This window comes from Antechinus flavipes, chromosome 5 (assembly GCF_016432865.1).
Source record: "Antechinus flavipes isolate AdamAnt ecotype Samford, QLD, Australia chromosome 5, AdamAnt_v2, whole genome shotgun sequence".
Taxonomy (NCBI): Eukaryota; Metazoa; Chordata; class Mammalia; order Dasyuromorphia; family Dasyuridae; genus Antechinus; species Antechinus flavipes.
Genome location: NC_067402.1, coordinates 192614980 through 192629482, shown reverse-complemented (window position 1 = coordinate 192629482; position 14503 = coordinate 192614980). Strand labels below are relative to the sequence as shown.

The 14503-nt window shown below is 33.2% G+C and overlaps 1 protein-coding gene across 1 annotated transcript in view; it reads right to left on the bottom strand.

The window, feature by feature from the left end:
• Positions 1-4491: 4491 nt before the first annotated feature.
• STYK1 (serine/threonine/tyrosine kinase 1) overlaps positions 4492-14503 on the bottom strand; it is a 43157-nt gene continuing 33145 nt past the window's right edge. Inside the window, exon 11 of the mRNA XM_052000104.1 lies at positions 4492-4896. Coding sequence (XP_051856064.1) covers positions 4759-4896 — 138 coding nt within the window. The 3' untranslated portion in view covers positions 4492-4758. The remainder of the gene's footprint in view (positions 4897-14503) is intronic.

Genomic DNA, 14503 nt, shown 5'->3' with positions numbered 1-14503 from the left:
TTCTTATTTACTTTTTAATCATAAGGACTCCATTTTTTGGCCTTATCTAAATTTTCATTTTGTACTATTAAAATTAGATCTACCAAACAGTAAAACATATAAAAGAAAAAATATGGACTGAGAACTGTAAATAAATGATACCTTTGATGAAGATGTCACTGGGGACTGGTCCCCACTCTTCCTTTGGTGCAGTAGAAAGAGGAGTGGTTAATTCCTGCTCTGTAGTTTCTGATGGTTAAAAAAGAATCTATAATTAGTCACACAAACATGGAAGAATGAGTGGGATTTGAATTGGGGTTGGAAGCAATTGAAATGATTAGGACTGAGAATTAATGTCAGAACAGAACAAAGATGAGTCAGAGAGAAGGCAAAGTAAAGGAAATAGAAACTTTTGGCATCAGTCCTAACTCATTCCACCAGGATGTAGGTGGGCATGCACTCTACCTTCATAACAACCTTAGGAATCAGAATGTGTGGTCCTGGTAGGAATCTGTTCCAAATGTCAGGAGAAAAATATTCTGCATGCCTCCAAACTCCATCCACTTCATAAGAGAGAGTGGAAAAAATGACACTAGTATGGTAATAGCACTCTGATAAGACATTTTAAGGCTTAAAAGTATTTTCCTCATAACAATGCTGTGAGTAATGAAAATTATTCCCATTTTACAAATGAAGTAATGAAAGACTAAAGGAGTTAAATGACTATGTCATTGTCACAATGCTAATACCAGAGCTAAGACTGGCCCTCAAGTTTCTCTGATACAATGCCTGATGTTCTTCCCAACATCCCACGCTTTCTCCCATCATCAATTACTTTTCTTACAGATTTGTTAAGAGAAACTTTAGGATGAATAATAAATAACTATATTTTGACATTTCAAATATGTGTGCTATCTCATTTGAGTTTTATGAGAATTATGTGAGAGAAGTACCATAGGTATTATTCCCATTTAACAGATGAGAAAACAGTAAGTTAAAGGAATTGAAGTCCTTTCTGAGTCTAAGTCAAGCAATCCTTCTGCAGACCACATTACCTAAGCCAGGAAGACAAATAATCCAGCTTTTACCCAACTTATCTATATAGTCACCCCCAAATCACCATAAGTAAATTCCTTCCTAGATATCCAAATTGAAAATTCATCGCCTTTCACTTTAATTTTACCAGAACCCAAATGTACTTCTCCCTTATAAATATATTTTCCATTATATCAAAATCTCTTCTTCAGATCCTAAAGAAACAAAGTTTCACTTATTCAACTTATTGACAGGATTTTTACTAGACTTGAGTATATAAAGATTAAATTTTCACAAAGAAATCCCAGAAAGATTGGATAGGAATACCTGTATCAGTATTTGGAGGTTCAAGTTTTGGTTTATCAGGGATGCTGGGAGGGTTTGTAATTGATGATTCCTCCATCCTGATTCTGTGTATGAATCTAAAAGGAAATAAAAAAGAGAAAGAAGCTGTTATCTTTGTCTAGTTGTCCAGAATTATGTGTAGATTGAGGCTAATGAGAAAAGATCATTTATAATAGCTATGTGATAGTGGTGAAAACCACAAAGGAAATGTACACAAGGTTGATATTTCCAAAGAGAAAGGGGCTTGCAATGAAAGAAATGATACCCATGACTTAGAATGAATTCCTTTGAACACATAAAAAAGGGTAATCCTAAATTATCAGTGGTATAGAGAGGATGTAAGAAAAGAAAAGTGAGGCAGAATGATAGAAGACTCATTGGATTTGAATATGTTAAAGCATACTTAACTGAATACCTATCCAACAATAATAATGATGATGATAGCTAACATTAAATATTGCCTGCTATTTGTCAAGCACTGTATTAAGCACTTTATAAATATTATCTCATTTGATCAAGCATGGGGCAGGTCATGCTTGCTTGACAACCCTGAGAACTAGGTGCTATTATCATCACCATTTTAAAGCTAAGGTAACTGAGTCAATTAGAGGTCAAGTGTCTTATTTAGGATCACACAGCAGTTAAGTGTCTGAGGTTGTATTTGAACTCATGTCTTTCTCATTACAAAGAGCATTGTATTCTACATATTATCTCATTCTCTGACATTTCCATAGCTTATCCTCAATAATGTTCATACTTTCTGTTCATGTGATGTTTTTACTTTTTTTTTTCACTGAGGGAGTTGGAGTTAAGTGACTTGCCCAAGGTCAAACAGCTAGGAAATATTAAGTGTTTGAAACCAGATTTGAACTCAGGTCCTCCTGACTTCGGGGCTGGTGCTCTATCCACTACTCTACCTAGCTGTCCTTCATGTGATGTTTTATAAAGCACATTCACATCTACTTTCTCACTTAATCAAATGAAATAATCTACATGAAGCATTTTACAAACCTTAAAGTGCTATATAAATGCTACCTATTATATTATTATTATTATTATTATTATGTCTTCACAAAATCATTCTGAAATATGTAGGATGGGCGTTATTATCCCAAGTTTGTGCATGAGGAAATCGAAGCCCAGGGTAGCAGACAGCAGAAAGAAGAGGTGAGCTTTAAATCCAGGTCTTTTTTCTCTGAGTCCAGCTTTTTTTCATGCTATGGTTTCTCATAAGAATGCCAAAATCCTTTCACCAGGATTCAGTATGTACAGAGCATCAGTGAGTGTTTCTATCCATTGAATGATGCAGACATGAAGTAGCAGGTCAAATGCCTAATCAACAATCCTGTTAATTGTTTTATGTGCTTGTCTGATTTAAGTATCACCAACCCAGCAGATTTTAAGAGTAAGTTACTGAATCCCATTTGGTTTCTTTATCAACTTAACACTTGTGAATATCCTGTGTTTAGCATTCTTTTTCTATGTAGAGTTAAATTACCTACCCCATGCTTGATTCATATTATATATACTGAATAACTTTTTTTCTAACTTCTTTATAAGAAGGTTTTTAGCTGAGATAGTGATCTTATGGACTAAGTATTCATGGGGTTTTCTTGTTAAAAATATTATGATAGCTTGCCATTTCATTCTCCAGTAGATCTTTCTGTCAGACAACCAAAGATTAAGTGACTTGCCCAGTCACACAGCTAGGAAGTGTCTAATGCTAGATTGGAACTCTGGTCTTTCTAATTCCAAGTCTAGTGCTTTATCTCTTGAGCCATTAGCTGCCTAATGAAGTCTCTAGATGTGCATTAATAATCAATCCTATCCCTAGAAAGGAAGATTTAACAAGTCAAAGAATGTGTGAGTAGAATACCTAATTCTTTTTGTGAGGGGCAGATTTTTCCAGAATTGAATCCACTCCAAATAGTGAATTTGGGTAAAGAAGAAAAGGGATATAGTATCTCAAGTGTCTCGGGCCCCAGCTGAATGGTTCCTCAATATTTGGAATGGAAATCCCAAAGAAGTAGAATCTTCAAGTAAAATTCTACCTTGAAATTAGCTGTGCTCCAGATCAAATATACATTATGATTCAGTGTGCTCATTATTACAAAGGCAGAAGCACTGGGATATTTGTTTAAAAAAAAATAGGATTGGGCAACCACAAGTAATAGATCTTCAGCTAATTGTTTATGACTCATGCATTCAATATTTAGCATCATATAAATCCTACAAATAGATGCGACTCTTCCTCATTGGGGTTGTAACCTCATAACTTGCTGCATTTGTTTTAAGCTGGTTAGGTTCAGACCACACAAAAAAAGCCTCAGATGCAGAGATCACTGCTGATATTCCACTGTCCTTATTATTGAGTTCATTATGAAGGCTCTTTCTTTTGCAACAGTCAGTGCAATCCCCACAAGGCTCTCCTCACTAAAAGTGAGGAGCAAAACCATGGCAACTGAAGTAGAAAAAAAAAATCTGCTTTCCATTGTGATATTGTGTACTAGGCACCAGTGAGAACTGGATTCAAATCTTGTACCTAATGTTTTTTAGCTATATGATCATGGGCAGGTCAATTCATGTCTCTGATCCTTAATTTTCCTAATTGTAAGACCAATATAGTAATACTAGTTAAAGCATTCTCATTGAGGTTTTTGAGATATAGTGAGAGAAATGAAAAAATAGCAAAATATTGTATAAAATGTCAACCCTCATTATTTCATTTTTCAGGCATAGATTCCAGATATGTTAGGAAGGGAAAGTGAAGAAAACTATTATGCAACTTTTAATGGCTTTTTGAGGATTTGAGAGCTGTCCAGTGAGTACCATGTCTTTAGGGCATGCTTGGATTTGTGCTTCCTGATGGGTCATATAGAGTACAATCACTTATTCTCTGCCTCCTTCCAATCCAAAATGTTGGAGATTTAGTGAAATTAATTCATTCAATGAGTCACTGAGGGGCTGGTTCTATGTGATAATAAGTCTTTTCATTGCTTCAGAGTAGAAAGAACGGAGAGAAGATATAGAAAGAGAGATACATTGCAGCTTAACATACGGGATAACATTTAAAATATAACTATACAACAATAAAATGGCTACTTTACAAGTAAAGTTATTTATTTATCTAAGTTGTAAAAGAGATTCTTTTTGGGAGGGAGTATTAATATTTTTTTTCCATTTAGATTTAAAAATTATAATTACATGTAAAAACAATTGACATTCTTTTTTTTTTAATTTTGAGTTCCAAATACTTTTCCTCTCTCTTCTTTCCCTCTCATTGAGAAGGAAGCAATTTAACACAGGTTATATCTGTATAGTTATGCAAAACATATTTCTATGTGTTATATTGTAAAGGAAAACAGACAAAATAGAAAAAGAAAGAAAGAAAAATTATCTTCAATCTGCTTTCAGACTCCTCCAGTTTTTTTCCTTTGGAGATAAACAGCATTCTATAAAGAGAAATCTTAAAATAACTGAGATATTGAACTGGATGGCCTTTAAAATCCCTTTCCAAGGATGTGGCTTCAGAAAGACCTGTGAAGACATATAAATGATACAAGTGAAGTGAACAGAACTAGAAGAGCAAGGTAACAGTAATAGCAATATTGTAATAATGATCAACTGTGAAAGACTTAGCAACTATGATCAACAGAATCATGTATAATACTTTCAAAGAACTCATATGAAAAATATTATACACCTCCATATAGAAAATTGATAGACTATTGGTGCAGGTGAAAACATATTTTGTTTCTTTTTTTCATGCTTTTTTTTCTCAACATGACTAGTATGGAAATATTATATGTTTTACATGATTTCATATGTATAATAGGTATCTTATTTGTTGCTTTCTCAATGGGTAGAAGAGGGGAGAAAAAAGGAAATATTAACACTGAAAAAAAATTAAAATTTGAAATTTTAATGGAAAAATATTTATAAATGTAAAAGGCTTTTAAAATTGCTTCCCAAAATAATATTCTGTCATTTTAAATACATCTGTCTAAGGAGCACAGTGGCTCAAAACTCATCCTCAAACTCTTGTCTCCTAAAAGCATTTTGAGGCAACTTTCTGTGACACCAAATTATTGAGTCTACTGGATGAGACAAACACAATGCCAGTGCCAAGATGGGTGAGTTACTTGGGATCAACAAATTCAACTATTCATCAAATATTTATTATACATTTACTAAAATCTCATAGCATGAAGCTTCTTATCCTTTGACTCCCTGCTGAAAGCTGCAGCAGAGAAGTAGTTCTCCATTACTCAATCTTTGGTCTCTGAACAGAATTCCACAGCCTTCAATTCCCCACAAGCCCTAGAAACTTTCCTGTGATGTGCCATTTGTTTAAAGTTCTGTTCTCTTGGGTGGAAGAGGAAAAGAAAAACAATTATCTGCACACAGATATTGTTCGAATTAATTTAACATATTTTATGACTTGAAAATGTTCATTTTTATCATTTACTGAGATTCCCATTAAATTAAAGAGAGAAATATTCTCTCTTTCTATCCTACAAAAGGAGAGAGGTGGTACCACAATTGTAAAATAGGACTTATAACAATACTTGCCTTAAAGGATTTGTTGTAAGGATCAAATAAGATAATATTTGTTACATTATCACAGTGTCTGATACATTTGTTGTAGTTGTTCTTTAGTTGCTCAATCATATCTGACTCTGATTCCATGGACCATAGGAAGCCAGACTTTTCTATCTTCCACTATCTCCTGAAGTCTGTTCAAGCTCTTGTTTGTTGCTTCCACAACACTATCTCTCCATCTCATTCAGTTTTCTTTATCCTTTTTACTTCCATCTTTCCCAAGACCCCAAGATCTTTTTTCAGTGAGTCCCATCTTTCCATTATATGGCTGAAGTATTTAAGCTTTGTCTTCAGTATTTGATCTTCCAGTGAATAGTCTGAATTGATTTCTTTGAGTATTGACTGGTTTGATCTTCTTCCTGTACAGAGACTTTCAAAAATCTCCAGCACTAAAATTTAAAAACATCTCTTTTGTGGTGCTCAGCTTTGTCCAGCTCTCTGGACTTACAAAGTCACATATTGCCATTGGAAAAACCATAGTTTTGACTAAATGGGCTTCTATGAGCAAAGTGATGTTTCTGCTTTTTGAAATGCTCTTTTATATTGGCCATAGCTTTCTTTTTTTATTATTTTAGCTTTTTATTTACAAGATATATGCATAGGTAATTTTTCAACATTGACCTTTGCAAAACCTTCTGTTCCAACTTTTCCCCTCCTTCCCCCCATCCCCTCTCCTAGATGGCAGGTAGACCAATACAAGTTAAATATGTTAAAGTATATGTTAAATACAATATATGTATACATATCCATACAGTTATTTTGCTGCACAAGAAAAATCAGACTTAGAAATGAGGTAAAAATAACCTGAGAAAGAAATAAAAAATGCAAGCAGACAAAAACAGAGGGAATGGAAATGCTATGTTGTGGTTCATATTTATTTCCCAGAGTTCTTTCACTGGGTGTAGCTGGTTCTCTTCATTATTGAACATGTGGAACTGATTTGGTTCATCTTATTATTGAAGAGAGCCATGTCCATCAGAATTGATCATCATATAGTATTGTTGTTGAAGTATATAATGATCTTCTGGTCCTTATCAGGGCTTTCATTTCATTTCACAGTTTAAGTCTCTCTAGGCTTTTCTGAAATCATTCTGCTGGTCATTTCTTAAAGAACAATAATATTCCATAACATTCATATACCACAACTTATTCAACCATTCTCCAGTTGATGGGCATCCATTCAATTTCCAGTTTCTAGCCACTACCAAAAGGGCTGCCACAAACATTTTTTCACATACAGGTCCCTTTCCCTTTTTAATATTTCTTTGGGATATAAGCCCAGTAGTAACACTGCTGGATCAAAGGTATGTATAGTTTGATAACTTTTTGAGCATAGTTCCAAATTGCTCTCCAGAATAGTTGGATACATTCACAATTCCACCAACAATGAATCAGTATCCCAGGTTTCCCACATCTCCTCCAACATTCAGCATTATCTTTTCCTGTCATCCTAGCCAATTTGACAGGTGTGTAGTGGTTTCTCAGATTTGTCTTAATTTGCATTTCTCTGATTAATAATGACTTGGAATATCTTTTCATATAGCTAGAAATAGTTTTAATTTCTTTTCCCGAAAATTGTCTGTTCATATTCTTTGACCATTTATCAATTGGAAAATGGTTTGATTTCTTATAAATTAGAGCCAATTCTCTATATATTTTGGAAATGAGGCCTTTATTAGAACCTATGATTGCAAAAATGTTTTCCCAGTTTATTACTTCCCTTCTAATCTTTTCTGCATTAGTTTTGTTTGTACAAAAACCTTTTAACTTGATATAATCAAAATTTTCTATTTTGTGATCAATAATGATCTCTAGTTTTTCTTTGGTCACAAATTTCTTCCTCCTCCACAAGTCTGATAGGTAAACTATCCTATATTCTCCTAATTTATTTATAATTTCATTCTTTATGCCTAGATCATGAACCCATTTTGATCTTATCTTGGTGTGTGGTGTTAAGTGTGGGTCAATGCCTAGTTTTTGCCATACTAATTTCCAATTTTCCCAACAGTTTTTGTCAAACAATGAATTTTTACCCCAAAAGCTGGGGTCTTTGGGTTTGTCAAACACTAGATTATTAAAGTTATTGACTATTTTGTATACTGTGAACCTAATCTATTCCACTGATCAACTAGTCAAATGGTTTTGGTGACTGCTGCTTTATAATATAATTTTAGCTCTGGTACAGTTAGGCCACCTTCATTTGATTTTTTTTCATTAGTTCCCTTGAAAGTCTTGACCTTTTGTTCTTCCAGATGAATTTTGTTATTATTTTTTCTAGTCATTAAAATAGTTTTTTGGGAGTCTGATTAGCATAGCACTAAATAAATAGATAGTTTAGGTAGTATTGTCATCTTTATTATATTCACTCGACCTATCCACCATAGCTTTTCTTTCAAGGAGAAAGTATCCATAGATGATAAGATCAGAAGCTTCACTAGACTGCCAAAGAAGTCTGTAACCCCAAAACTCTAGTCTAAAGTTTACAGTTTTATGTGTATGGTTTATAGTTGCTCAGAATATAAAATATGTTGAGGGCTAGTATTGTAAAATAAAGGTAGAAAAACATTTTGGTTACATGTTGTGGACAGTCTTAGAGATTATACAATCAAATAAGGATTACTATATGCAAAGCACTGTGCTATGGAAATATGTAGGGAAAAATAGTCCCTGGCCACTCTCATAGAGCTTACATTTTACTGGTGGCATCCAACATTTACACAAACAAACACAATATAATTGAGAAAGATGGAAGCTTTAAAAATTAGGGGAATAAGGAAAGTTTTAATGAAGGAGTTGGCAGTTGACATGAGCTTTGAAGGAATTTAAGGGTTCTGAGATATACATGTAAGTAGGTATCACATTCCAGTATGGGGATAAAGATCCAGCCTGCATAAAGATTTCGAGACTAGAGAAAATATTCTGAATTTTATAAATGAAAAGTAGATCAGCTTAATTTGGAATGTAGAGATTATGAAGGAAAGTAATAAAATAAGTCTATACAGATGAAGTGGAACCAGATCATGAATGACTTTTAAAATGGAAAGCTGAGTAGTTCATGTTTTATCATAAAGGAAATAGGGAGCCACTAACATCTCTTGAGCAGAATAGTTACATGGTCAGAACAGTGAGAGAAAGATTATTATGATAACTGTGTGGCAGATTGATTGGGAAAGAGGGCAAGGAGAACAACTTGGTGAATATTGCAATAGTCCAGGCAAGAGATTACAAAAGTCTGAAATGGAATGATGGAGAAAAGGAGAGGGATGTGAAAGATAGTTTAGAGGTAAGAATTAAGAAGACTTGGGAAATGACTAAATATGGGAAGAGATTAAAGAATTAAGGATAGCTGAATTTGTATGACTGAAAGGATGGTAGTGTCTTTAAAAGAAATAAGGACGTTTAGAAATAAGCAGCAGATTTGGGGAAAATCTCTATTTTATCTCTAAAAGTCCATTTTGAAACATGTTGAGTTTGAGATGGCTAATGAGCATCCAAGTCAGTATTTCCTTCAGAAAATTAGTGTTACAAGATTGGAGCTCCAGGAGAAGATTAGGGAGTCCTCTATATCAAGACTCAAATGAAGCACTACCCTCTGCTTAAGGAGTTTTGTTTGACCAAACACAGTAAATTCAGTTGGATGAAAAAATTTCCCTTGCCCAGATTTCAGCATATATTTGGATAGTTACAATAGGTCTTATCCATCAGTCCATACAACTGGGTCAGATGGTACAGATGGACTCATTTCAAAGATAAACAGGAGAGGAGAACAAATTAGATTACTTTCAGGAAAATTGCAAAATTTCTTTATGATGCCAACATTCCCATGAAAGCAAAGGCTCATGGATCAGATCTGTGATTTCACTGAATTAGAGAACTCCCAATAAAGAAATTTCTTCTATAAATATTGATAAACTATCTTGTCAAAAGATTTAAGTATGGAACTGATGGACTTGGAATGCAGATCAAAACATATTTTTTCACTTTATTCTTTCTAATTTCCCCTCTCTTTTGATCTATTTCTTCTTTTATAAATCTGACTAATATGGAAATGTTTTACATGTTAACATATATATAAACTATATCAAACTGCCTCCCCTCAGAAGAGGGGAGGAGAAAGAGAAAAAATTTGGAACTCAAAGTCTTGTAAAAAAAAAAAGAATGCTAAAAATCTTCTTGAAATATATGTTTAATTTTTTTAATATTTAAATATTCATTTATTAATGAGTCTCTCTTCCATAATGAAAAAGAAGCAAATGTTCATTTATTTTGTGGTTCCCTCCCTCCTCAGTTAAAAGTGATTTCTTAATTCTTAGATACTGTATCCTCTTTGGTTAATCTCACCAGCTTTAGTCCTTAATTTGGACTTTTGTACCCCTGTATTTTGAGTACAGTGATTGACCCTGCTTAGTCTTCTCTGGGTCACTTGGGTTCCTATGTTGAATGAAGTAATATATTTCATTTGAAAAATATAGATATGTAGTTGCCAACACAATCTGTCTAGTTTGTATGTAAAGTAGTTATTATTTAAATTCATAGATGAAAGAAACTGAGACACAGAAAAGGTTAGAATTTCAATTAGGAGTGCATAAGAAATATTTAATGCAGAACAAGATTGGTTTTCTGCCACTGGACAAGTTCTCATCACAATCCTAAAGAGCTTAAAGATTCTTAGAAGGCATATTGCCCTTTCAAATTAATAATTTAGAAATTTTCTTTCTTTCTTTCTTTTTTTCTGAGGCAATTGGAGTTAAGTGATTTGTCTAAGGTCACATAGCTAGGAAGAGTTAAGTGTCTGAGGCCAGATTTGAATCAAGTCCTCCTGACTTCAGAGCTGGTGCTCTATCCACTGCACTAACTAGCTGCCCCCATAGAAATTGTGATTTGATAATCTAATCCCTGAAGTGCTTTGGTAAATTTGAACTTAACATTGACACATTCTTTCCCTTTTTGAATTATAATCATATTAATGAAAATGAAGTATTTCTGACTTTATTGTTCCAATCACTAAACTTTTCTTTAAGGACTTGTACAACACCTCTTTGTCTAGCCCACTGACCAGCCAATTGTTTTCATTGTGTTTATAAAGGATTTTGGATGCTTTTAAGCTGGTATTAATAAAATACATTATGATTTTGATAATAGTTCAATCAGCTAAATTAATTAGAGTGAATTTTTAAAATCTATTTTTATCTAAGATAAAGTTTGATAGTGAAATTTCAAAAAGGTTCAACTGGAAAACTTGGATAACTCCTTCTTTTGTGCCCTTATCCTTATTTTCTTCTTTTTCTATAATAACTTCCCTTCCCCCCCCACCCCCCACTTCTTCCCTATGGTATCCTTTTCCTCTTTGAATTTTATCTACAACTGCTTTTCTTACCAATAGCATTTTCTTTCCCAAAGAAAACTTCTATCAGGCAGAGATGCAAAGTGTCTAGGTCATTAATCCCCAAAAATCCCACAGTATATATGTATGTATGTTATATATATATATATATATATGTGTGTGTGTGTGTGTGTGTGTGTGTGTGTGTGTACACACACACACACACACACACACACACACCTTCTCCTTTCTCCCTCCCTGCCCAGAAGAGCATTATAAGTACACTGGGAATTTAGTGTCAGAGAAACTGAAGAATGAGAATTTGAAGTTTTTCAATTGTCCTCAACAGATAGGAGTTATTTTCAAAAGTCAGTTGGTGGGTTTTTTTTTAATCAGTGATGATTTATTCTCTCCCTCCCCCTCAGTTGAACAAGAACACCAAGATCTCCCAGAAATAAATTCACATTGTTAAAAATGAAGAAAACTCCCTTTTTGACCTTGTCTAACAATGATTTTTTATTCTGCAGATTATGCCCATCACTTCTCTTTCAGGGGGTAGATGATATGCTTCATCATTAGTTCTCTGGAACTGTGATTTGTTGTTGCATTGAACAAAGTTCTAAAATCTTTTAAAGTTATTTTTCTCCATAAGATTGTTGTCATAAAAATTGTTGTCCTGACTCTGCTCACTCCATATTGAATCAATTCATATCAATTCTTCTTAGTTTTCTTTTACTGAATCAATTCATATCAATTCTTCTTAGTTTTCTTTTCTGAAGTGACTGTTCATCGCTTCATTTCTTATAGCACAATAATATTGCACAATTCTTTTAACCATTTCCCATTGGATATATACTAATCATCTCTCCCCTAAATGCACTTTCCAGTTTTATAAAAAGAATGGATGCAGTTATTTTTGTAGGTAAGGGTCTGTTCCCTCTGTTATTGACCTCTTTGATATTACTGCATTAAAAGATATGCACCTTTAAATGACTTTTGAAGCATTAATTTCAAATTGTTTTAAGGATGACTGTATCAATGCATAGTTCCATCAACAGTATACTGGTGAACCTGTTTTCCCATAGTGCTCCAACATGTGTCATTTTCTTTTTTCTTAACTTTGAAAACCAGATAATTATTAGGTAGAATCCCAGAACTTTAGTATTTTACTTTTGTAATTATTAGTGACATGAAGCATTTTCTCATATGACTACTGATCGCTTTATCTGTCTTTCACCATTTATCTATCATGGAATTATATCTTGTGATTACAAAATTGAATCTATTTTTATATCTTGTGCTACAAAGATCTATTTGTATCTGTATTTAGTAATTTATAATTTTCTTAGTTATCTTTTTTTGCTATAGGTATCAGGACAATGAGTATATCACAAAAGGAAACTGTAAGTCTCTTCTGTGGTGCAGAGTTCAGATTAAAAAGTATCCCACATAGAGATAGTTTTAAGAAATTTTATTGCTACTCACAAGGGAAGGAGGACAATACCTTCTAGCAGGGACAATCTCAATGTGTAAACTACATGCAGAGTGGACCGCATGCCTGAAGAGTATGTAGACCTTAATGAAGGCCCCCAAACCCTCAGAGCCTTAATTTAATTAATTTAAATATCATCTGAGACAAAAGTCAGGATTATACAATAGAAAACTATCTTATTACCTTAAAAAAAAAACAATAAAATGAGAGTATTTCTAATTCTAATAAGGAGCTTGGTATACAGAACTGAAAAGTAGAAATAAAGAATAAAGAAGTTGAAAACTTAAATCTAATGATGTCAGTTTTCTTTCCCTAGTTTTGCAAATAATTTTGTGATATTTGAATTGATTTTTCTTTTAATGTTTGACTTGTATTAATCGATTATAATTTCTTTATACTAGTTCACTTGTAAATCCTCCTGTTTTTGGAATTGTTTTTTTCTTTCAGGAATTTATTTGTGATTTGTTTAGTTTCTTTTTCCTGATATTGAATTATTGAAATGTTTCTTCTTTTTCTAATCAGAGTTTTTTACATTTTATGTTTCCTCTATTTCCTCTATATTATGAATTTTGCTGCCATGAAACTGAACAAAGAGATGATTTATGCTTTTCTCACTGATATTATTTATTTTCAGAAAAGGAGCTTTCAAAATATTCAGATGATTTCTAAGGAAAATTCCATAGACTTTTCACTTGACCATCTTTTTAGAAGTATATTTTAGCCATGTGGAAAATTCAATAACAATAAAACTAAAGAGTGGGAATTTAGGCTCTTTCAAAGTCCTTAAGATAAAGAAATAAAACTTTAACTCAGATTCAAAGTGTCTAATAACTGGAAATTTAAATTATTTTTCCATATGGTAACTTGAAGATTTTTAGCTCAAACAGTTGATGCAAGATAAAGTAAGTACATTTTCACTTCTGGAAGAGAAAGCCCAGCTAGGAAAGAGAATGATCCAAATATATTTTGTACATAAACAGTCAATATATCAATTTTAGGACAAAGTTTCTAAATGGAAATTTTCCTCCTTTGCTTCCTTCTAATCAGGAAAAAAAGTACGGATTATTATCCATAAGTCTTTCTTAAATGGATAGCTAAGGCAATAGAAGAGCATTTATGTACAGAATTCACAGGCCTTAATATTATAGCCCAAGTAATTCTCTTTTCCCTTTACTTTTTCTCCCTTCTTATTTAACTGCAGTTTCTCAGAAATGTCATCATTCTGGCATTCCCATAACTGCTGCATCACTGCTTAGGTAACTAATTCATTGTGAAATCAGAAAGGATCTAATTTTATATCAGTCTTTCCTCTATCAGTCACCATTCTTAAAGTAAACCCAAGCATCACTTCTTGGTTATTAAGTATTTTCACAAAAGTCATTTCACTAAGCACAGCTAGTGACATGTTCCTCATACCATTTTTACTATACAGAAATGACAAAAGAATGTCTGTCCAGACATTTTCACAATAAGCATGCTATTCATATGCTATTATCAGCCTGCCATTGCTATTAGTAGTATCCTGCCCTGGCAATGTGACCTGACAGACTACAATCATCTGTATGACCTCAGCTCTATTGCAAAATAGAAAAGGAATGAATATTAAGATACCTCTTATAATCTTCTTCCATGAGAGTTCTGTATCCTCACTAGCAATAATTTCTTCTTGCATGTTCTTTCTCTGCTGGTGAGTTTGGCAATAATATTCTACCATTTTATATGTCAGA